The sequence below is a fragment of the Xenopus laevis genome, chromosome 3L (genome assembly GCF_017654675.1).
Source record: "Xenopus laevis strain J_2021 chromosome 3L, Xenopus_laevis_v10.1, whole genome shotgun sequence".
NCBI classification, from domain to species: domain Eukaryota; kingdom Metazoa; phylum Chordata; class Amphibia; order Anura; family Pipidae; genus Xenopus; species Xenopus laevis.
In genome coordinates, this window is record NC_054375.1 from 4,296,755 (window position 1) to 4,320,162 (window position 23,408).

At 42.0% G+C, this 23,408-nt stretch overlaps 1 protein-coding gene across 4 annotated transcripts in view; it reads left to right on the forward strand.

Annotated features, from left to right (window-relative positions):
* The window catches only part of LOC108710730 (DENN domain-containing protein 5B), a 65,634-nt gene that overhangs the window by 21,027 nt on the left and 21,199 nt on the right, over nt 1-23,408 (forward strand). For all 4 annotated transcript variants that reach the window (XM_041585857.1, XM_041585858.1, XM_018251889.2 and 1 more), the window contains 7 exons: nt 3,833-3,942; nt 6,899-7,568; nt 10,409-10,596; nt 15,766-16,302; nt 16,944-17,175; nt 21,267-21,417; nt 22,912-23,005. In XM_041585857.1, coding sequence (XP_041441791.1) covers nt 3,833-3,942; nt 6,899-7,568; nt 10,409-10,596; nt 15,766-16,302; nt 16,944-17,175; nt 21,267-21,417; nt 22,912-23,005 — 1,982 coding nt within the window. The remainder of the gene's footprint in view (nt 1-3,832; nt 3,943-6,898; nt 7,569-10,408; nt 10,597-15,765; nt 16,303-16,943; nt 17,176-21,266; nt 21,418-22,911; nt 23,006-23,408) is intronic.

A 23,408-nucleotide genomic window follows, 5' to 3' on the forward strand; every position in this document is an offset into this window, starting at 1 on the left:
ATCAGTGGAATGTTCATAGAGATACCGGCTTTATTTGCATTTCTCTTTAGCTGTTAGTTATTTCTAGATAAAGCCGGGTCAGAATTATGTGGTTAATGATCCGTCACACACAGACGACTTATTGCTGAGCCCAGGGAGGCGGATGAGTGTAAGCACTACTCATGTTTATGGTTAACGCATCAGCTATTTGCTTTTCTGTGAACCTTCAGCCCAACGGGGAGCTCGGATTTTGGTAGGAAAAATAACAAGTCATAGGGTTCATGTACAACAGAACCTAAATCCTCTGTCCTGGGCAGAATTCATTCTGAGGTTTATTGTAGCCTTAGATTTTCACTTTATTATTATTATTATGGAGATTATAACAGTGTGTCAGTGTTTGCCTTTAGTGGGGCAAAACTGCTGGGAAGTCTATGGGAACGAAATGAATGTCTTATATTATTCCTGGTTCACGGTTCTGCTGCTTGAACTTGTATCAGAACCAGAACCTTCTTGTCTTTGGAATGCTGTGGGCAGCTGATAGTAAGGATGGCCCAAATGCTGCCCCTCTATTTACTTACCTTTACATGTTACAAATATAGATCAGTGGTGTTACTGGGCCCACAGCGAATTAGTTTTAGGGTCCCCAGCATATCCAGAGGCTTTTTTACCAATATATGTGGAAATTGTTTATTAATTAGGGCCTCATGGGGCCCCCTATACCTCCTGGGCCCCTCTGCAGCCGCAGGGTCTGCTTCCCCTTTAGTTACACCTAGGGTTGCCACCTTTTAATAAAATTTCCACCGGCTGGTGGTGGGGGCGGGAACAAAGGGGCGGGCCGTGACGTAGAAAGTGCCGTAAAGGGGCGGGACCAGAACAAACGATTGGACAGAAGACAGCAGAAAGGTAAATTTGAAGTGTATTTGGGGCAGGCCGAGGGCTTTTGTTAGGAGTAGTACAAATATACAGGCAGATACATTGCCGGTAAATTTGTAATACCGGCCCCAGCAGGTGTTTTACCGGCTAGGCTGGTAAAAAACCGGCCGGGTGGCAACCCTAGTTACACCGCTGGTTCACTTGTTTCCTCTGGGCAATAGCAGCTTTTCTGCCCCATGTGTTACTAAACTATGTTAGCTCCTCACCTGGGCTCACGACAGGTGCTGTTACTGTCCAGATGCAATACCAAGGGGCAGATTTATCAAAGGTCGAAGTGAAAATTCAAATTCAAACTAGGGAATAGTCCAAATTCAATTCAAATTTGAAAAAAATTCGACAATTCAAAAATTCATTTCGATGAAATTCATGTACTGTCTCTTTAAAACTTTGACTTCGACCATTCGCCATCTAAAATCTGCCGAATTGCTGTTTTAGCCTATGGAGGACCTCCTACAACCTATTTGGAGTCAATTGGTGGACTTTAAAAAAATTTTTTTTTTTTTTTGGAAAAAACTTCAATTCGAATTCGATCGAATGCAATATTACTTCGCTTTGGACTATTGACCCGCAAAAAAAACTTAGATTTTTCTTTTTTTAAAATAAATTTAATAAATTTTAATATAGTTACAAAGAGTTGAATTTTTACTAGTCCCCCTTTTTTTAAAAAAAAAAACAAAAAAAACTTGCGAATCAAATTCGCTAATTCGAATTTGAATGACAATGGACTATTCAGCCGCAAAAAAAAATCTTTTTTAAAATGTATTTTGGCTGATCTTTTTTAATTTGAATTTTGACGGTTTTTAAATTTGAAATTCTGTCCCTAATACCCTTGATAAATCTGTCCCTAAGACTATAGAGAAACCATGAGAGATGGTGAGTATCATGGTAAGTATATATGTTACAAAGAGTTGAATTGTTACTAGTCCCCTGATTTAAAAAAAAAACCAAAATAATTTAACATTATAATGAACTCCTCCTTGTCTGCAAACCGGAGACCCAGGCTGCAAATAGCAGAAGGGGGAGGGGCAGGCTCATTCTCTCTCTCTCTCTCTCTCTCTCTCTCTCTCTCTCTCTCTCTCTCTCTCTCTCTCTCTCTCTCTCTCTCTCTCTCTCTCTCTCTCTCTGTGATAATTTTATGATTACAGGGGAGGGAGAATAAAATTAATTTTCAGGACAAATCCGAATTTATTTGCTTGTGTTAAACCTTCGGTGTATGTTGAAGTGTAACGTCCTGCCCAAAAAAGTAGATTATGTGTAGCGGGGCTATACGTGGTCCTGCTGCCTACATATAGGGGCAGATTTATCAAGGGTCGAATTTCAAATTTAAAAAAATGTTGAAATTCGAATTAAAAAAGATTTTTTTGCGGGTGAATAAGTCCCTATTAGTTTTTTCCAAAAAAAGAAGTCCACCAATTAACTCCAAATAGGTTTTAAGAGGTCCCCTATAGACTAAAAACAGCAGTTCGGCAGGTTTTACATGGCGAATGGTGGAAGCCGAATTTTTAAAGAGACATTACATGCTAAATTTCGATATTCGAATTGTCAAATTTTTTTAATCGAATTTGGACTATTCACTCGTTGAAGTACAAAAAAAAAAAATAGCTCGAAATTCTAATTTTTTTTTTAATTTGAATTTTCACTCCGACCTTTGGTAAATCTGCCCCAAATAGTGATGCAGCAAACGGAGGCCCAAGCAGATTCCTCAGTGTAGGAATCTTTCCCTTGGGCAAATTCCATCTGTTCTGCAGTTACTGTACATTCCGGCTGCACTTTGTTTAACCACAAATGATACATCGTTACCATCTTGTTCATTTATCTTTTTCATATTACGGTGCTCATATTGTCCTAATAAATGCCTGTAGCCAAATAAAGGGGCATTTATTCCTTGTTACTGCAGAGCCGCAGAACGAGAGGCAGGAACAGCCTGAAAATAAAAAAAACAACAACTCGCTGCTTATTTATGAACCGCAAAACATTAAATTGTGTTGGAATTGTTATGTCAAGCAAAGATGATGTTGCAAAAGAGAATTTTCCCTTAAAGGGGCAGTTCACCTTTAAAGGAACAGTAACATTAAAATTTATTTTAAAAAAAATTTAGTATACTACAAAAAAAAAAAACCAACACATATTCAACTTTAAAATTGCAAAGTCTTTATTATAAAATAACTTAGCAAAACTCCGCTTGCGCTCCTCTTCAGAAACTGCGATCCATTGTGCGGCGCTCGATTTCTCCTCCCTGCCTTCCTTTTAGGAGATAGCCAGGGGGAGAAATCGAGCGCTGCACAATGGATCGTCGCCTTTTCTGAAGAGGAGCGCAAGCGGAGTTTCAGTAAGTTATTTTAATATGTGTTGGTGGGTTTTTTTTCATAGTATACTAATGAATTTTTTTAAAAATGTTGATGTTACTGGTCCATTAAGTTAACTATTAGTATGTCATAGAATGTCCTATATCTTTTCAACTGCTCTTTTTTTATAGTTTTTTTCCCCCCATTATTTACCTTCTACTTCTGATTATTTCCAGCTTTCAAATCAAGGGGGGGTCACTGACCCCAGAAGCCAAAAAAAAGTTGTATATCCACAGTTTAAAAAGGTTTAGGGTTTCTATCACTTTATTATTGCTGATTATCTGCAAGTACAGGTAAGGGGCTGGTTATCCAGAAACCTGAGGTTTTCCAGATAAGGGATCTTTTTCTAATTTGGATCTCTGCTAAAAAAAATCATTGCAACATGAAATAAACCCAATAGAGTTGATTTGCATCCAATAAGGATTCATTCCTGTAATTTGGAGTTTTCTGGATAATGGATTTCCGGATAACGGATTCCCATGCCTGTACTGCTGTTTTTTGATTGGCCAGATTCGTACGTGTAGTTTTGGCTGTTTCACAATGTCGATTTCATCAACTAAATGTAACAATTACAGGGGAGAACTTTGAGCAGAGCCCGCTGCGCAGGACCTTCAAGTCTAAAGTTCTGGCCCATTATCCGCAGAACGTCGAGTGGAATCCCTTCGATCAAGATGCCGTTAACATGGTGAGTCGAGTGATTTCCCCTTTAGTGAATAAGGGAGACTTTAAAAATGGAAATCAGTGGATGGTGGTAGTTTCAGGAGTCAGAACCAGCAGTGCAGAAAGGCACACACAATAGCAATGACCGAAGTTGCTAGGAATGAGAAGAGGGCATTTGGGTGGAGTTCCCCTTTAAATGTAAGTCACAATAAATTTCCTGCAGGAAAAGACATATTTAATATTCCGGTCAGGTCTGTCCCCTCCCTGGAATCTGCGGGAAGCAATTTTCTTTTGTATCTTTTTTTGTTGTTAAAGAGCAAGATGATAGAAATTAGGAGAAAATTACTTCTCTCCAGTCTGAGAAAGAGAAAGAAAACTCATCCCATACTAACTGTCAGCTCACCACACTGACTGTCAGCTCACACACTGCCTCCTTGGCCTGGGGGTCTTGAGAGGGGTTGTTTGACTTTAAATTAAATTTAGTATAATGTAAAGAATAATATTCTGCTATGATTCTGCAGTTGGTCTTCATTTTTATTATTTGTGGTTTAGGAATTTGTTCAGCAGCTCTTCAGTTTGACATTTCAGCAGCTATCTGGTTGCTACGGTCCAATTCACCTTAGCAACCAGGCAGTGACTTTGAATGAGAGACTGGAAGATGAATAGAAGATGCCTCAATAGCAAGATAAGTAATAAAAGATAGGGATGCACCAAATGCAGGATTCTGCCTTTTTCAGTAGAATTCGGATTCGGCCGAATCCTTATACATGAACCGAATGCTAATCCTAATTTGCATATGCAAGTTAGGGATGGGGAGGGAAATCACGCAACTTTTTGGCACAAAACAAGGAAGTAAAAAATGTTTTCCCACCCCTAATTTGCATATGCAAATTAGGGTTTGGCTCGGTATTCAGCCGAATGTTTCGTGAAGGATTCGGGGGTTTGGCCAAATCCAAAATAGTGGATTCAGTGCATCACTAATAAAAGGTGGCAATAACAATAGAATTGTAGCCTCACAGAGCAAGAGTTGTTTTGCCTGCTGGGGGGTCAGTGACCCCCTATTTGAAAGCTGCTAGGAAGGCAAATAAGTAATGAACTATAAAAAAAAAAAAAAATTAAGACCCGTTAAAAACTTACTAGGAATTAGGAATTCTGTAACATACTACAAGTTAACTTAAAGGTAAAGTACAGAGCAGAGCAGCACCTCCTGCATGTGAAATCTAAGCCCCACCCACAGACTCCCTGCAGGTAAGCAGACCCTGACCAGTTCTCAACCTCATTGAGCCCCAGAGAAGAAAAGAGGCCAGAGAAATCTAAAATTTGAATTCAGGGTTATCAGTTAAGAGTAACGTGGAAGTGTAGTTGTCGATATCACTTTAAGTATCATTAAAATACTGCAAATTGGGCTCCAGACCCCTCAGTGGATTCCATTTATATCTCTGCTAGTCACAGGCTCTTCTCTATTCATAATGTGTGATGTCACGGACACATCTGCGGGAGCTGCCCATTGACGGAGGGGTTGGGGGAGTCATTGCCAGACACAGGGGGCTTTCTCCTCTCCCACCTGCCTTTCCGATGGGATAAAACAAAACTCCATTCTGTGGGGGCAGCTGTGTCGGAAATCAAACCTCCGTGCCAGCAATCTGATTGGACAAGGTCGCTGTTTAGAAGGGGGGTAAATAAAAGATCTGAGCTCAGCTGCTTAATTTGTCTTTCCTGTCATTGTGTTACAGCCAGAAATGTCCTAGAGAATGCGCCTCTGAATATAAAGTACATTTACCCAATAGTCCTATGGGCAGAATTGTATATATTTGTATGCCCAGAACATTCCTTCTCTGTATATTTGTATTTATACATATGGGAGGAGGAGGTGCCATATTGATTCCCTTAGACAGTACAGTATGAGGGTATAGCTTATTGTGTGCCCAGAACATTCCTTCTCTGTATATTTGTATTTATACATATGGGAGGAGGAGGTGCCATATTGATTCCCTTAGACAGTACAGTATGAGGGTATAACTTATTGTGTGCCCAGAACATTCCTTCTCTGTATATTTGTATTTATACATATGGGAGGAGGAGGTGCCATATTGATTCCCTTAGACAGTACAGTATGAGGGTATAGCTTATTGTGTGCCCAGAACATTCCTTCTCTGTATATTTGTATTTATACATATGGGAGGAGGAGGTGCCATATTGATTCCCTTAGACCAGAGGTCCCCAACCTTTTTTACTCGTGAGCCACATTTAAATGTAAAAAAGAGTTGGAGAGCAACACAAACATGAAAAAGTCCATGGGAATGCCAAATAAGGGCTGTGATTGGCTATTTGGTCGCCCCTAGGTGTACTGGCAGCCTAAAGGAGGGTCCGTTTGGCAGTACACCTGGTTTTTATGCAACCAAAACTTGCCTCCAAGCCAGAAATTCCAAAATAAGCGCCTGCTTTGAGGCCACTGGGAGCAACATCCAAGGGGTTGGAGAGCAACATGTTGCTCGCGAGCTACTGGTTGGGGACCACTGCCTTAGACAGTACAGTATGAGGGTATAGCTTATTGTGTGCCCAGAACATTCCTTCTCTGTATATTTGTATTTATACATATGGGAGGAGGGAGGTGCCATATTGATTCCCTTAGACAGTACAGTATGAGGGTATAGCTTTTTGTGTGCCCAGAACATTCCTTCTCTGTATATTTGTATTTATACATATGGGAGGAGGGAGGTGCCATATTGATTCCCTTAGACAGTACAGTATGAGGGTATAGCTTATTGTGTGCCCAGAACATTCCTTCTCTGTATATTTGTATTTATATATATGGGAGGAGGAGGTGCCATATTGATTCCCTTAGACAGTACAGTATGAGGGTATAGCTTATTGTGTGCCCAGAACATTCCTTCTCTGTATATTTGTATTTATACATATGGGAGGTGCCCAAATGAATGAACCTATGGAAAGTAAATGAAGCATCTGATTTCTCCCCGCAGCTGTGCATGCCCAAGGGGCTATCATTCCGGACACAAGCCGACAACAGGGACCCGGAGTTCCATTCCTTCATCATCACCAGAGAGGACGGTTCCCGCACCTACGGCTTTGTGCTGACGTTTTTCGAGGAGGTGACCAGCAAGCAGATGTGCGCAGCCATGCAGACGCTGTATCACATGCACAATGCGGAGCAGTCGGGCAGCGTCTACGCCTCGTCGTCGTGCAGCATGGACTCTCTGGCGAGCAGCATGGAGGACGGCGACGACACGTCATTGGCCAAGACCCAGCAGCGCTACAACTCATATGACATCAGCAAGGACACGCTGTATGTATCCAAGTGCATCTGTCTGATCACTCCGCTGCCGTTCATGCGATCCTGCAAGAAGTTCCTGACGCAGCTGTACAAGGCCGTCAACTCCCCGCAACCCCCGCCTCTGCCGCTGGAGAGCTACATCCATAACCTACTGTACGAGGTGCCTCTGCCTCCCCCGGGGAGGTCTCTCAAATTCTACGGGGTGTACGACCCTATTGTGTGCCAGAGGCCGGGGCCCAGCGAACTGCCGCTCTCCGACTACCCCCTAAGGGAGACCTTTGAGTTGTTGGGACTGGAAAATCTGGTGCAACTTTTCACCTGCGTCCTGCTGGAAATGCAGATCCTGCTCTATTCCCAAGGTGGGTCCTGTTTCCCTCTCTCTTCCATCTTGTGTGAGTCAGTGGCACTGCACATGCTCAGTGGGCTGCTGCTGAGAAGCTGAGCTTAGGGGTCGGGGGAAATCATCCAGCAGAAAGTGAGGTGCAGCTGCCTTAGAAGCTGATGCTACATGACTGATTATGAATCAATTCTGATGCAGGCTGCACTGGTTTCTATGCTGCCATGTCAGGTGAATCTGAATTAATTTCTAATCAGCCTTTGTTGGATTGTATGTATATTGGAAATGGGTTGCTAAGCTCAGTAAGTGACAGCAGCTCAGAGCATGTACCTGGAATTAGCAGAAAAGAAGATGGGGAGCTACTGGGGCATCTTTATGGGCGCAGATCTTTACTGCTAAAGGGCCAGGCTGGTACAGTACCCCAATACAAAAGGTTTGTAGCCAGATTATTCATTCAGATGTCGTTGTCCCCCCTTTTTTTGTAAAGTATTTAATGGAACAGTAAAACCAAAAATTGAAAGGCATTTAAAGTAATAAAAATATAATGTAGTGTTGCCCTGCACTGTTAATACTGATGTGTTTGCTTCAGAAACACTACTATAATTCATATAAACAAGCTGATGTGTAGGTGGAAATTGAAAAAAAGTTTGTATGGCACAGGTTACATGGATAACGGATAACACCAGAGCTTATCTGCTGTGTAACCTGAGCCTTTTCTTTTTTGAATGGCTGCCCCCATGGCTACACAGCAGCTTGTTTATATAAACTATAGTAGTACTTATCTGTTATCTACTGTGTATCCTGTGCTTGAATGGCTGCCCCCATGGCTACACAGCAGCTTTATTTATATAAACTATAGTAGTACTTATCTGTTATCTACTGTGTATCCTGTGCTTCAATGGCTGCCCCATGGCTACACAGCAGCTTGTTTATATAAACTATAGTAGTACTTATCTGTTATCTACTGTGTATCCTGTGCTTGAATGGCTGCCCCCATGGCTACACAGCAGCTTGTTTATATAAACTATAGTAGTACTTATCTGTTATCTACTGTGTATCCTGTGCTTGAATGGCTGCCCCCATCACTACACAGCAGCTTGTTTGAATAAACTATAGTAGTACTTATCCGATATCTACTGTGTATCCTGTGCTTGAATGGCTGCCCCATGGCTACACAGCAGATTGTTTATACAAACTATAGTAGTACTTATCTGTTATCTACTGTGTATCCTGTGCTTGAATGTCAGCCCCCATGACTACACAGCAGCTTGTTTATATAAACTATAGTAGTACTTATCTGTTATCTACTGTGTATCCTGTGCTTGAATGTCAGCCCCCATGGCTACACAGCAGCTTGTTTATATAAACTATAGTAGTACTTATCTGTTATCTACTGTGTATCCTGTGCTTGAATGGCTGCCCACATGGCTACACAGCAGCTTGTTTATATAAACTATAGTAGTTTCTGAAGCAAACACAGCAGTTTTATCAGTGCAGGGCATCACTACATTATATTTTTATTACTTTAAATCACTTTCATTTGTTTGATGTTGCTGTTCTTTTAAAGGCCACATTAACCTTTAGTAAGTGCTGTGCCTAAATTAAGCAGGCTCTGCTAATAAATTAACTCCCCTGCACTTCCCATATTTTAAAATTGGGAATCCGTGACGGGCACCTTTTTTTCCCTTCTGACTTAACGCTCCTTAGTGAATCACTCCTGGCAGTTAGGAGGCTGCACCGCCGGATATTAAATTGCTCACCCATAGGAAATCAAGTACTTGGCGTGTGCATTTAGGGGCTGTTAACTGCCTGTCACAAAGGCTGACAGTTTCCATTATCTGAGAGACAGACGGCACACAGGGATGAGAATCATGACGTGTGCCACAGGCCTTATCCTCTTACCGGCCCTTTAATTCTCCTGCTGCGAGAGAGCCCAGTATGGAAATGAGCGGCTTTTTGGAACAAAGGTTCTCTGCACTGGCTTCCTATTGGCAGAGAAAGGAGCAGTGACGGAATCTTGAGCAATCTAGGCCAGACGGGCTTAGTGTGGGGTCAGTAGCTGCAGCTGAGGCTGATTAACCCCTGCTTTCCCAGGCTCAGGTCTTACATTACTCACACTGATTAATAATTAAACGCTTCCTCCCAACGGTGACCTGACACTCTGTGAAAGAGGTTACGTAAAGGAAAAATCTCATTACTGAGCCGCACTGCTGAAGGCAAAGCTATCCCCACAATTCCAAAATGTCACTCTGTTTCCAGGGAAGGTTTGATCAGTTGAAAGCTTTAGTTCCCCTTTAATCTCGCTGCCTGAGCTGCAGCAGAAACGGTGATCGTTTTTTTTTTTTTTATCATATATTTATGTTCCAGGGATCACATTAGGTTAAAATGATTATGTTTCACGGTGATGAAAAACTCTTAATCTGCACTCGTCCTACTTTCCTGGAGGATCGGACCAAATCCGCTCTTCGGGGGGGAAATGTGATTTGTTAATCCCTAAAGGGAAAGTTCACTTCTTTAGGAAGTTTTCTTTTTTAGTCTGTTGCCGATAAACGTAATCCAAGCCACTTTGCTATTTGTCACGTTAATGTCACGCCGGGCTGTTTCAAAGTGATATGGAAAGTGCTCTTTGGTTTCTAGGGTCAGTGACTCCTAGCAACCAGAAATATGTATCATTTTAGTGCTGCCTATTCTGTTGAGGCTGCCGCTTATTGCGCATCTGCCAAATTACCTTTGTCAGAGTATAAAAACGAATATGTCACACAATTCAGAGACTATTACTGAAAATAATCTATTTTGTTGTTAGTATTTGCTTTTATATTTTACTTTGTAGTCAAATTCCTTATCTTTCTTCTCCCGGTACAGACTACCAGCGTTTAATGACTGTTGCTGAGGGCATCACCTCTCTCCTGTTCCCGTTTCAATGGCAGCACGTCTACGTCCCCATCCTACCCGCCTCCCTCCTACATTTCCTCGATGCTCCTGTTCCCTACTTAATGGGTCTTCAGTCCAAAGAAGGGACCGACCGCTCCAAACTCGAACTTCCTCAAGAGGCAAGTAACTGAAATAGGGTTCTATTAGTGTCTGGGCTATTAGGGGGCTGTTCCTGCTGAATTGTGTTTAGTACAGGGAATACCTATGCTGCCATAGTTTTATGGGATCTCTCTGTACAGACTATGAGCAAACTTAGGGACTGTTCCTGCTGAATTGTGCTTAGTACAGGGGAATACCTATGCTGGCATAGTTTTATGGGATCTCTCTGTACAGACTATGAGTAAACTTAGGGACTGTTCCTGCTGAATTGTGCTTAGTACAGGGAATACCTATGCTGTCATAGTTTTATGGGATCTCTCTGTACAGACTATGAGCAAACTTAGGGGACTGTTCCTGCTGAATTGTGCTTAGTACAGGGAATACCTATGCTGCCATAGTTTTATGGGATCTCTCTGTACAAACTATGAGCAAATTTAGGGGATTGTTCCTGCTGAATTGTGCTTAGTACAGAGGAATATCTATGCTGCCATAGTGTTATGGGATCTCTCTGTACAGACTATGAGCAAACTTAGGGACTGTTCCTGCTGAATTGTGCTTAGTACAGGGAATACCTATGCTGCCATAGTTTTATGGGATCTCTGTACAGACTATGAGCAAATTCACGGGCTATTCCTGCAGTTTTTTATTTCCCCAGTGATAGAAATGTCCCAATGTCACATTAAGGAGAGCCCAGGAATTCCCAGTATAGGAGCTGAAATGACAGTTCCTTCCTGATATCAGTGTTTCCTTCCTGTGACACAAACTGATTAACTCCGCATGTTTCCAGGGGAGCCCGCAGGCAGAGCTGACATGCTACTGAGTCAAAAGACGAGATTTGGCAGGAGCCTACGCACAAGGCAGACGCTGAATTTGTATTCCCAGTTGGTCGATAAAGATATAATATAAATTACCAGCGGTTAATAAATAGCTGTCTTTATTGAGGTCACCTGCCAATGTATTTTATTTGCAGTCCTTCTGCCAGCGTTATTAAAGTGCCACTGCCATCCACCCGCCTGACAGTTGTGTTTGCAATCACTGGAAAATAGATATTTACACAAATTTCAAAAAGGGTTATAATAATATCTGTGTATTTGTATGATTGCCCCCTCCTTTCTCAAGAAATGCAGCAGTCCTGCCCTTGCTTTATGGCTGAGATCCTAGCTCTCTGTATAACAGAGCATTCTGTCCCAGTGGCTGCACAGATCCTATCTGATCCCCATTGTAAGCAACAGTCCTGTCCTGCTTTATGGCAGCTGAGATTCTAGCTATCTGTATAACAGAGCATTCTGTCCCAGTGGCTGCACAGATCCTATCTGATCCCCATTGTAAGCAACAGTCCTGTCCTGCTTTATGGCAGCTGAGATTCTAGCTATCTGTATAACAGAACATTCTGTCCCAGTGGCTGCACAGATCCTATCTGATCCCCATTGTAAGCAGCAGTCCTGTCCTGCTTTATGGCAGCTGAGATTCTAGCTATCTGTATAACAGAACATTCTGTCCCAGTGGCTGCACAGATCCTATCTGATCCCCGTTGTAAGCAGCAGTCCTGTCCTGCTTTATGGCAGCTGAGATTCTAGCTATCTGTATAACAGAACATTCTGTCCCAGTGGCTGCACAGATCCTATCTGATCCCCATTGTAAGCAGCAGTCCTGTCCTGCTTTATGGCAGCTGAGATTCTAGCTATCTGTATAACAGAGCATTCTGTCCCAGTGGCTGCACAGATCCTATCTGATCCCCATTGTAAGCAGCAGTCCTGTCCTGCTTTATGGCAGCTGAGATTCTAGCTATCTGTATAACAGAACATTCTGTCCCAGTGGCTGCACAGATCCTATCTGATCCCCATTGTAAGCAGCAGTCCTGTCCTGCTTTATGGCAGCTGAGATTCTAGCTATCTGTATAACAGAACATTCTGTCCCAGTGGCTGCACAGATCCTATCTGATCCCCATTGTAAGCAGCAGTCCTGTCCTGCTTTATGGCAGCTGAGATTCTAGCTATCTGTATAACAGAACATTCTGTCCCAGTGGCTGCACAGATCCTATCTGATCCCCATTGTAAGCAGCAGTCCTGTCCTGCTTTATGGCAGCTGAGATTCTAGCTATCTGTATAACAGAGCAAGGCAATGCTAGTGCTGCTTTTGGGCCAAACCCAAGCTTGATATAATGGTTAGTAATGACCTTGCTGTGTGTTCCAGCCTGTTAATGATGTATCATGCAGTCAAATAATCCCTTTAATCACAAATTGCTTTTTGAAGAGAGACGTTGCCCCGCTTCCCCCCGGGGTTTTATTTCTGGGATCTTACATTTCAGTTTCGTAATAAGCATGAAATGCCCAAATGAATCAAGTCTTTGAAAAAAGCCAATGACAGATGAGGAGGTTGGAAGAAGGGAAAATATATTCCTATTGCCCCAATGCTACACTGAAATATACAGGGGTCCCCCCTGTTAGTAAAAGTCTGAATTGGGGGTAGCCTTGATGTTGATGGGGGTTCCTTTACTTAAGAAGGGCCCAGGCATAAGGAAGAGGGTCAGGAGCATCTTCCTGACTTGTATCTTGGGTTGTATTTAGAAGTAACAGAAGAATTTGCCGCAGCAGAGATGTTCCTGTGCAGAGAAGCAGAGAAGGAAAAGCACAATAATAGAGATGCCGACGTGGCTGGAGGGGATCTAATTACACACTGGATATTAACAGGCTGAGTGGCATCACTGCTGAGAGCTACGAGCAAAGACGATTGTCATTAAGTGGCTTATTCAGCAGCTTCTTACCCCTGTCACTAGGAATATATACCCTTGTTTAGCCCTGGGCTTTCTCTTCTGTTTATTTCCCATTGGATAGACAGTACAGTATGAGGGTATAGCTTATTGTGTGCCCAGAACATTCCTTCTCTGTATATGTGTATTTATACATAGGGGAGGAGGAGGTGCCATATTGATTCCCTTAGACAGTACAGTATGAGGGTATAGCTTATTGTGTGCCCAGAACATTCCTTCTCTGTATATTTGTATTTATACATAGGGGAGGAGGAGGTGCCATATTGATTCCCTTAGACAGTACAGTATGAGGGTATAGCTTATTGTGTGCCCAGAACATTCCTTCTCTGTATATTTGTATTTATACATATGGGAGGAGGTGCCATATTGATTCCCTTAGACAGTACAGTATGAGGGTATAGCTTATTGTGTGCCCAGAACATTCCTTCTCTGTATATTTGTATTTATACATAGGGGAGGAGGAGGTGCCATATTGATTCCCTTAGACAGTACAGTATGAGGGTATATCTTATTGTGTGCCCAGAATATTCATTCTCTGTATATTTGTATTTATTTATATATATATAGATATATATATATATAAGGGAGGAGGGAGGTGCCATATTGATTCCCTTAGACAGTACAGTATGAGGGTGGAGCTTATTGTGTGCCCAGAACATTCCTTCTCTGTATATTTGTATTTATACATATGGGAGGAGGAGGTGCCATATTGATTCCCTTAGACCATACAGTATGAGGGTATATCTTATTGTGTGCCCAGAACATTCCTTCTCTGTATATTTGTATTTATATATATATATATAAATAGATATATATATATGGGAGGAGGGAGGTGCCATATTGATTCCCTTAGACAGTACAGTATGAGGGTGGAGCTTATTGTGTGCCCAGAACATTCCTTCTCTGTATATTTGTATTTATACATATGGGAGGAGGGAGGTGCCATATTAATTCCCTTAGACAGTACAGTATGAGGGTATAGCTTATTGTGTGCCCAGACACTCCTTCTCTGTATAATTGTATTTATACATATGGGAGGAGGGAGGTGCCATATTAATTCCCTTAGACAGTACAGTATGAGGGTATAGCTTATTGTGTGCCCAGAACATTCCTTCTCTGTATATTTGTATTTATACATATGGGAGGAGGGAGGTGCCATATTAATTCCCTTAGACAGTACAGTATGAGGGTATAGCTTATTGTGTGCCCAGAACATTCCTTCTCTGTATATTTGTATTTATACATATGGGAGGAGGAGGTGCCATATTGATTCCCTTAGACAGTACAGTATGAGGGTATAGCTTATTGTGTGCCCAGAACATTCCTTCTCTGTATATTTGTATTTATACATATGGGAGGAGGAGGTGCCATATTGATTCCCTTAGACAGTACAGTATGAGGGTATAGCTTATTGTGTGCCCAGAACATTCCTTCTCTGTATATTTGTATTTATACATATGGGAGGAGGAGGTGCCATATTGATTCCCTTAGACAGTACAGTATGAGGGTATAGCTTATTGTGTGCCTAGAACATTCCTTCTCTGTATATTTGTATTTATACATATGGGAGGAGGAGGTGCCATATTGATTCCCTTAGACAGTACAGTATGAGGGTATAGCTTATTGTGTGCCCAGAACATTCCTTCTCTGTATATTTGTATTTATACATATGGGAGGAGGAGGTGCCATATTGATTCCCTTAGACAGTACAGTATGAGGGTATAGATTATTGTGTGCCCAGAACATTCCTTCTCTGTATATTTGTATTTATACATATGGGAGGATGGAGCTGCCATGTTGTTTGTGTGGTTCCCCTTCTGGATCTGATTACAGAAGAGATCTAGTTCTTTGTACCCCTCATGTTGTGTTTCCTGACTGGGGGAAGAGAGAACAGTGTAAGGTGACATTATGTGATGATTATCTGCATCTGGAGTATATAATGAAGAGTATAATATAGATCGCTCCCATCTGTCCTTTTTTTACAACACCCGGAGGATCCAGCACTAGATCACAACATGTGTTTGATTGGGATTAACCCCTGAGCATCTGAGACACACAAGACCCGTCGTGATGCTGTTGCTCTATGGGATGCAGCTTAATGGCATTTCCTTAGGATTAATTGAGAACATTTTGTTAAATTATTTGCATCCAATTTTGTATAAAAAATCTAAAAAATGTAGTTGCCCCTCCAACGCAGCCCTGTTTGTCCTAACTGTTGGGGTCACATGATTACTAATGCAATCTTTTATGCATCCTTTATTATAGGGACAGGGAGTAAGGTTAAAATAAAACATTTGTGTTTTGGTTTTTTTTAAAGGGGAAGTCAAGCTTTTAACTAGAGATTGCGCTGCAATTTTTATTTCTGTAGAGGAAAGCTCTGCGCTATTTAATACTAACGTTGATTGCTTCTCTCTCGCAGGCCAACCTGTGCTTTGTTGATATCGATAACCACTTCATCGAGCTGCCCGAGGAGTTCCCCCAGTTTCCCAACAAATTGGAATTCATTCAGGAGATCTCGGAGGTCCTTTTGCAATACGGCATCCCCCCCGAGGGCAACTTGCACTGCAGTGAGAGCGCCACCAAGCTGAAGAGCCTGGTCCTGGACGACTGGGTCAACGATAAGAAGAACGGCAACCTGTCGGCCAATAACATCAACATGTACGAGCTGCTGAAAGGCAACGAGACCATCGCCCGGCTGCAGGCCCTGACCAAGAGGACGGGGATCACCATGGATAAAATCAACCTGGCGGCCCCCACGATGGACCCGGAGGAGGAGCAGAAGGTGCAGTGCGCTGAGAAGGAGCTTCAGGACTATAAACTCAACGTGCAGCTCCGGGAAGTCTTCGCCAGTCGCTTCACCCAGATGTTCTCCGACTACGAGGCCTTCGTGATCCAGTCGGCCCATGATATGGAGTCGTGGCTGAACAACAGGGAGCAAATGCAGAACTTCGACAAGGTAACCACGAAACAGCGTTACGGCACATACGTACTCTTCTCATAGGAAGTCGTAATATTTGTAGACCTATATTGGCAGCCCTCGGGCCCCTTCTTACTGGCTAAATGCAGTCACCCCTAGGGATGGGCGAATTTGACCCCTTTCGTTTTGCCAAAAATTTGCCGCCGGCGAAATGTCGCCGACGCCCATTAAAGTCTATGGGCGTCAGAAATTTTTTTGTTGCACTACGCCATACTAGTCTAAGTCATTTCTGCGTAACAAGGCGAAAAAATTCGCCCATCCCTAGTCACCCCCAAATCTCAGTCTGATTTAGACTTCCTCTTCACCCCTTGTAGGTCTTTAACCCCACTTAGGTGAGCTAGACCCTCAGCATCTTAAACTGCTGATCCCCAAACACATGTTGCTCTCCAACCCATTGGATCCATATAGAGCCTACCAATAGTCAATCACGGGCACTTCTTTGGCACCACAGGAACTTTTTGCGTGCTTATGGTGCTCTCCAACATTTTTACAGTTGAATGTGGCTCACGGGTAAAACAGGTTGGGGATTCCTTTATCCCTAAACAGTTTCTATTCTCAATAAAGAAAAGTCCTCTCTCTTAAAGAGACATCTCAGGCTTAAAGATGTCCTCCAATTGCAGGCTTCCTTTCTGTCGGACCAGCCCGAGCCCTACCTGCCGTTCCTCTCCCGTTTCATCGAGACGCAGATGTTCGCCACATTCATAGACAATAAAATCATGTCCCTGTGGGACGAGAAGGAGCCGCTGCTGCGAGTGTTTGATTCCAGGATTCAGAAGACGCGGCTGTACAACGGCCGGGCCCCTGCGTTACGAACCTCGAATTATCAGAAGTGCACTACCCTGAAGGAGGCAGGTTTGTGTCTACGCCCACTGGTTTGTTTACGAAAAATGCTGGGGTTGGAGCTGCCATATTGTTTCCTTTGCAAAGTAAAGATAAGAACATCAGAATGTATTTGGATAATTCATCTATATATACACATATATGTGTATATATATATATATATATATATATATATATATATATATATATATATATATATATATATATATGTATGTATGTATATTACACATACATACATATATTGATGCTGCCATGCCATGGGTGAGATGCCTATGGCTTCATTAATTCAGATTCATTAATTAGTGCCCTTCCTTAATCAAGGGACAGATTTATCAAGGGTCGAATTGCAAATTCGAATTTTCACGTTTTTTGATGGTCAAAACTGTCATTAGACTAGGGAGTTATTCAAATTCGATAAGAGTTTTTCAAGAGATTCAAATTAGATTTTCGAGATTTATAATACTCTGGCCCTTTAAGAACTGAAATTCGAATATTCGCCACCCAAAAACTGCAGAATTGCTGTTTAAGTACATGGGTCAAGTCCAGGGATCAATTTGGAGTTGTTTGCAGACTTCCTGACATTTAAGTTGTTAATGGAGAAAAAAAAAACCTCGAATTGAGTTTTTAAAATTGGATTTAATTCGAGTTTTTGGGTTGATTAAATTCACCCGAGTTTCAAAAATTTGATTTTTATACTTAATTTTGATTAGGGATGCACCGAAACCAGGATTCAGTTCGAAATTCGGCCTTTTTCAGCAGGATTCAGATTCGGCCAAATGCTTCTGCCGGGCCGAACCGAATCCTAATTTGCATATGCAAATTAGGGATGGGGAGGGAAATCGCATGACTTCACAAAACAACGAAGTAAAAATGTTTTCTCCTTCCCACCCTTAATTTGCATATGCAAATTAGGCTTCGGCATTCGGCTGAATCTAACGTGAAGGATTTGGGGGTTCGTCCAAATACAAAATAGCAGATTCGGTGCATCCCTAATTTTGATTGGTCTCATTTCGAGTTCATGGGAGTTTTAAAAAAAAAACTCACATGAATTCGAAATTCGACCTTTGATAAATGTGCCTCCCCGTGTTTCCCTTATTTTGGCCCAAATAAGAAGTGGCGACATAACTGATTGGACTGCGGTTCTGTTAGGGAATCTGTGATTGGAACGTGCAGCAGAGCAGCTGTGATCACGACATCTCCCGGCTGGGCGCACTAATCACTAACAGCTGTAGAGCGGCGAGATTGATGCGGCTCATTAGTGCCTTACGAGATTACGCAGGACCCCGCCGCAGCGGCTCGCTGCTGCCAATACACTGAAATGTGTCCGTCCGTGTGAAATGCTTCACCGCGAAGGGAAAATCTGGGCGAAAGGGAACTTAAAATGAGGAAGCATGTGACACAAGTTTCACTTGCACAGTGATCACAAGCCGCGTCTGATCTCTCAAGGAAGGACGTGTTACTGAAAGGGGGACGTAAAGCTTATTAAGATTTCACTTTAGGGGTTTATAACTACTTTAAAGGAGAAGGAAAGCTACCAAATAGGTTTATTGCCAATAGATTAGGCACAAAAGTGCAAGCTATAACACTATATTTATTCTGCAGAATGCTTAACTCTCTGTTTGTTTAGGATAGCAGCTGCCATATTAGCTTGGTGTGACATCACTTCCTGCCTGAGTCTCTCCCTGCTCACTCATAGCTCTGGTCTTAGATTACAGCAGAGAAGGGAGGGGGAGAGGTGCAAACTGAGCATGCTCAAGCCCTAGCCCTGGAGGTTTAAGCTGAAAACAGGAAGTCTGATACAGAAGCCCATGAGTACACAATAGAAGGAAAGAAATATGGTGTTTCTTTTGACAGAGGACTCAGAGCAGCATTACTTTGAGGGTTTACTGGTGTATTTATATAGACCTTTCTGATAAAGCTTATTTAATTTTAGGCTTTCCTTCTCCTTTAAAGGACCAGTAACATCAAAAAATGTTAAGGCAGCACATACGTATAAAACAAAGAAGTTTCTTCCCCTGGTTACAATGTAACAAAGGCTGTCCCGAGAGATCAAGCGAGAAAAAAAACTGCACCTTAAAGGACCAGTAACATCAAAAAAAAATGTTTTCAAAAAAATTCGTTAGTATACATCGAAAAAAAACACCAAAACAAATTAAACTTTAAAAGTTATTAAGAAATAGCTTACCGAAAATCCGCTTGCGCTCCTCTTCAGAAAGCAATTGGGCGATCCATCGTGCAGCACTCGATTTCTCCTCCCTGCCGTCCCTATAGGAGATAGCCAGGGAGGAGAAATCGAGCACCGCACGATGGATTGCCGCTGTGTTGCCTCTACTAAAGAGGAGCGGAAGCGGAGTTTCGGTAAGTTATTTCTTAATAACTTTTAAAGTTTAATTTGTCTCTGTGGTTTTTTTTTCTGTGTAAATGTATATTTCTATGTAAACTATCGAGTTTTTTTCAAAAATTGATGTTACTGGTCCTTTAAGGTGCAGTTTTTTCTCGCTCAACCTCTTGGGACAGTCTTTGTTACATTGTAACCAGGGGAAGAAACTTCATAGTGTTATGGGTATGTGCTGCCTATAGGCAAACGCTGCACTGTTGGTTTAACCCGGGATTAGATGGGTTCTACCAAATGCTTTGTTTGGGGGACGTCCTGTTTGTTGGCTCAGCACCTCAATCACAAAGACCCGGGAAGTGTCAATAGTAAGCGCCCGCTGCCCTGATTATATTGGGGGTAAATCTCTGCTCCGAGGGGGCACTGGTGAGGGGGTCGCAGTTTGTCTTCTCAGGAGGAGATTAAAGTTGAGCCGAGGCAACAGCAGGGCAGCAAATGTATTCACTGGGAATAAAAGCAACTGGAGGCTTATGGGCACAGCCCAGTGTAAATCCAACAACAGCAGCTCCTTTGTAATTAGTTAATAAATGTATATTTAACGATAGGGGAATCTGTATAATGATCTTCTTCAGGACTCTTTCCCCCATATGTAATAAAAGGCATCAAGTTACTGCCCAGGAGCAGTAACCCATAGCAACCAATAAGATGCATGCTTTTAAAGGAGAACTAACCCCTAAAAATGAATATGGCTAAAAACGGCATGTTTTATATAGTGAACCTATTGCACGAGGCTAAAGATTCAGCTTGTCAATAGCAGCAATGATCCAGGACTTCAAACTTGTCACAGGGTGTCACCATCTTGGAAAGTGTCTGTGACACTCACATGCTCAGTGGGCTCTGATTGGCTGTTGAGAAGCTAAGCTTAGGGCTCGTCACTAATTATCCAGCAGAAAATGAGCTTCCCTGGCTGTAATATAAGATGATGCTACAGGTTTGCTGATTATTCAATTCTGATGCTAATTGCACTGGTTTCTGTGCTGCCATGTAGTAATTATCTGTATTAATTACTAATCAGCCTTATATTGTGACATTTCTATTCTATGTGTACTGTATATTGTGAGTGGCTCCCTAAGCTCAGTAAGTGACAGCAGCACAGAGCATGTGCAGTGAATCAGCAGAAAAGAAGATGGGGAGCTACTGGGGCATCTTTGGAGACACAGATCTTTACTGCTAAAGGGCTGTGGTTGCCTTGAGCTGGTACAGAAGCACAAAACATAATGTACAACATTTCTACCTACTTCTTTAGTTAGGCTTTAGTTCTCCTTTAAACACGTGACCAGTAAATGCTACCTGCTGATTGGTTGCTATTATTGCCCTTGTGCAAACTCAGTGCGTTTTATTAAATAACCCCAATAGCGTTTTATCTCTAGTGTAATAAAATTAGAGTGTCCCTATCCCCCCAGCTTGGATGGGGAGTATAAAGTGCCTGGGTGTACCCCGATACCCCAGGGCCACCTGTGCGTGCTCCGAATGCATTTGTCTGGATCCCAGTACATAACTGATCTCCTATAGAAAATGACTTTGCTCTTCTGGGCCAATAAAGGAGAATAAAAATGACATAATGAAGTGTAATGGCGTGTAGCACCTCTCTCATAAGCGCCTACTATTAACACAAGCACACGTGTCAATATAAATCGACGCACTTTCTCGTGATTAGTGCGTGTTGTACATTCTCTCTCTCTCTCACATTCCTAATAAATCTCTTTTACAGCCCAGGCCATCGAGCAGCGGCTCACTAAGATCGATCACACGGCCGTCCATCCCCACCTGCTGGATATGAAGATTGGCCAGGGCAAGTACGAGCAGGGCTTCTTCCCCAAGCTGCAGTCTGACGTCCTGATGACCGGACCGACCAATAACAAGTGAGTATATTTGTATTTATAGCTTATTGTGTGCCCAGAACATTCCTTCTCTGTATATTTGTATTTATACATATGGGAGGAGGTGCCATATTGATTCCCCTCGACAGTACAGTATGAGGGTATAGCTTATTGTGTGCCCAGAACATTCCTTCTCTGTATATTTGTATTTATACATATGGGAGGAGGAGGTGCCATATTGATTCCCTTAGACAGTACAGTATGAGGGTATAGCTTATTGTGTGCCAGAACATTCCTTCTCTGTATATTTGTATTTATACATATGGGAGGAGGTGCCATATTGATTCCCTTAGACAGTACAGTATGAGGGTATAGCTTATTGTGTGCCCAGAACATTCCTTCTCTGTATATTTGTATTTATACATATGGGAGGAGGAGGTGCCATATTGATTCCCTTAGACAGTACAGTATGAGGGTATAGCTTATTGTGTGCCCAGAACATTCCTTCTCTGCATATTTGTATTTATAATATGGGAGGAGGAGATGCCATATTTATTCCCTTAGACAGTACAGTATGAGGGTATAGCTTATTGTGTGCCCAGAACATTCCTTCTCTGTATATTTGTATTTATACATATGGGAGGAGGAGATGCCATATTGATTCCCTTAGACAGTACAGTATGAGGGTATAGCTTATTGTGTGCCCAGAACATTCCTTCTCTGTATATTTGTATTTATACATATGGGAGGAGGGAGGTGCCATATTGATTCCCTTAGACAGTACAGTATGAGGGTATAGCTTATTGTGTGCCCAGAACATTCCTTCTCTGTATATTTGTATTTATACATATGGGAGGAGGAGATGCCATATTGATTCCCTTAGACAGTACAGTATGAGGGTATAGCTTATTGTGTGCCCAGAACATTCCTTCTCTGTATATTTGTATTTATACATATGGGAGGAGGGAGGTGCCATATTGATTCCCTTAGACAGTACAGTATGAGGGTATAGCTTATTGTGTGCCCAGAACATTCCTTCTCTGTATATTTGTATTTATACATATGGGAGGAGGAGATGCCATATTGATTCCCTTAGACAGTACAGTATGAGGGTATAGCTTATTGTGTGCCCAGAACATTCCTTCTCTGTATATTTGTATTTATACATATGGGAGGAGGGAGGTGCCATATTGATTCCCTTAGACAGTACAGTATGAGGGTATAGCTTATTGTGTGCCCAGAACATTCCTTCTCTGTATATTTGTATTTATACATATGGGAGGAGGAGGTGCCATATTGATTCCCTTAGACAGTACAGTATGAGGGTATAGCTTATTGTGTGCCCAGAACATTCCTTCTCTGTATATTTGTATTTATACATATGGGAGGAGGAGGTGCCATATTGATTCCCTTAGACAGTACAGTATGAGGCAGATGTATTATACAGTACATGAATGTCCTATACAAGTTATACATTCTGTAACCCTCAATACACATTTTACATCTTAATTGCTGTCTGTCTGTTGTTATTTACAGCCGATGGGTCAGTCGTAGTGCAACAGCGCAGCGGAGGAAAGACAAACTGCGACAGCACTCGGAGCACCTGGGCCTAGACAATGACCTTAGGGAGGTACGTTACGTGTACAGTGATTGCCAGCTTTATGGCCAACTTCAAACTCATTTATGTTCAAAAATATTCCAATTCCTCCCTAAGCTGGACTTTTAAAGTTTCCCTTTAATTACTCATTAAAATCCAGCGACAATGAGGAATAAATGGATATACTAGATTTTCTTTCATGTTGTAAAAATAGTTTTATGGTGCAGTTCCCCTTTAAATACTATTTTCCTGCAGTGTAATAAAGCAATTTATTTTGAGAGATTCCTAAGCAAATCCATTTAAAGGGACAGTACGGCTGCAACATTCCCGTTATTTCTAGCCAGTAAACCAATGATAGTATTTAATGTACTTGGGGAAAAAAAAAAATCTTAGAATTACATTTTTTCTTTCATTATTGAAAATACAACCTTTGGTT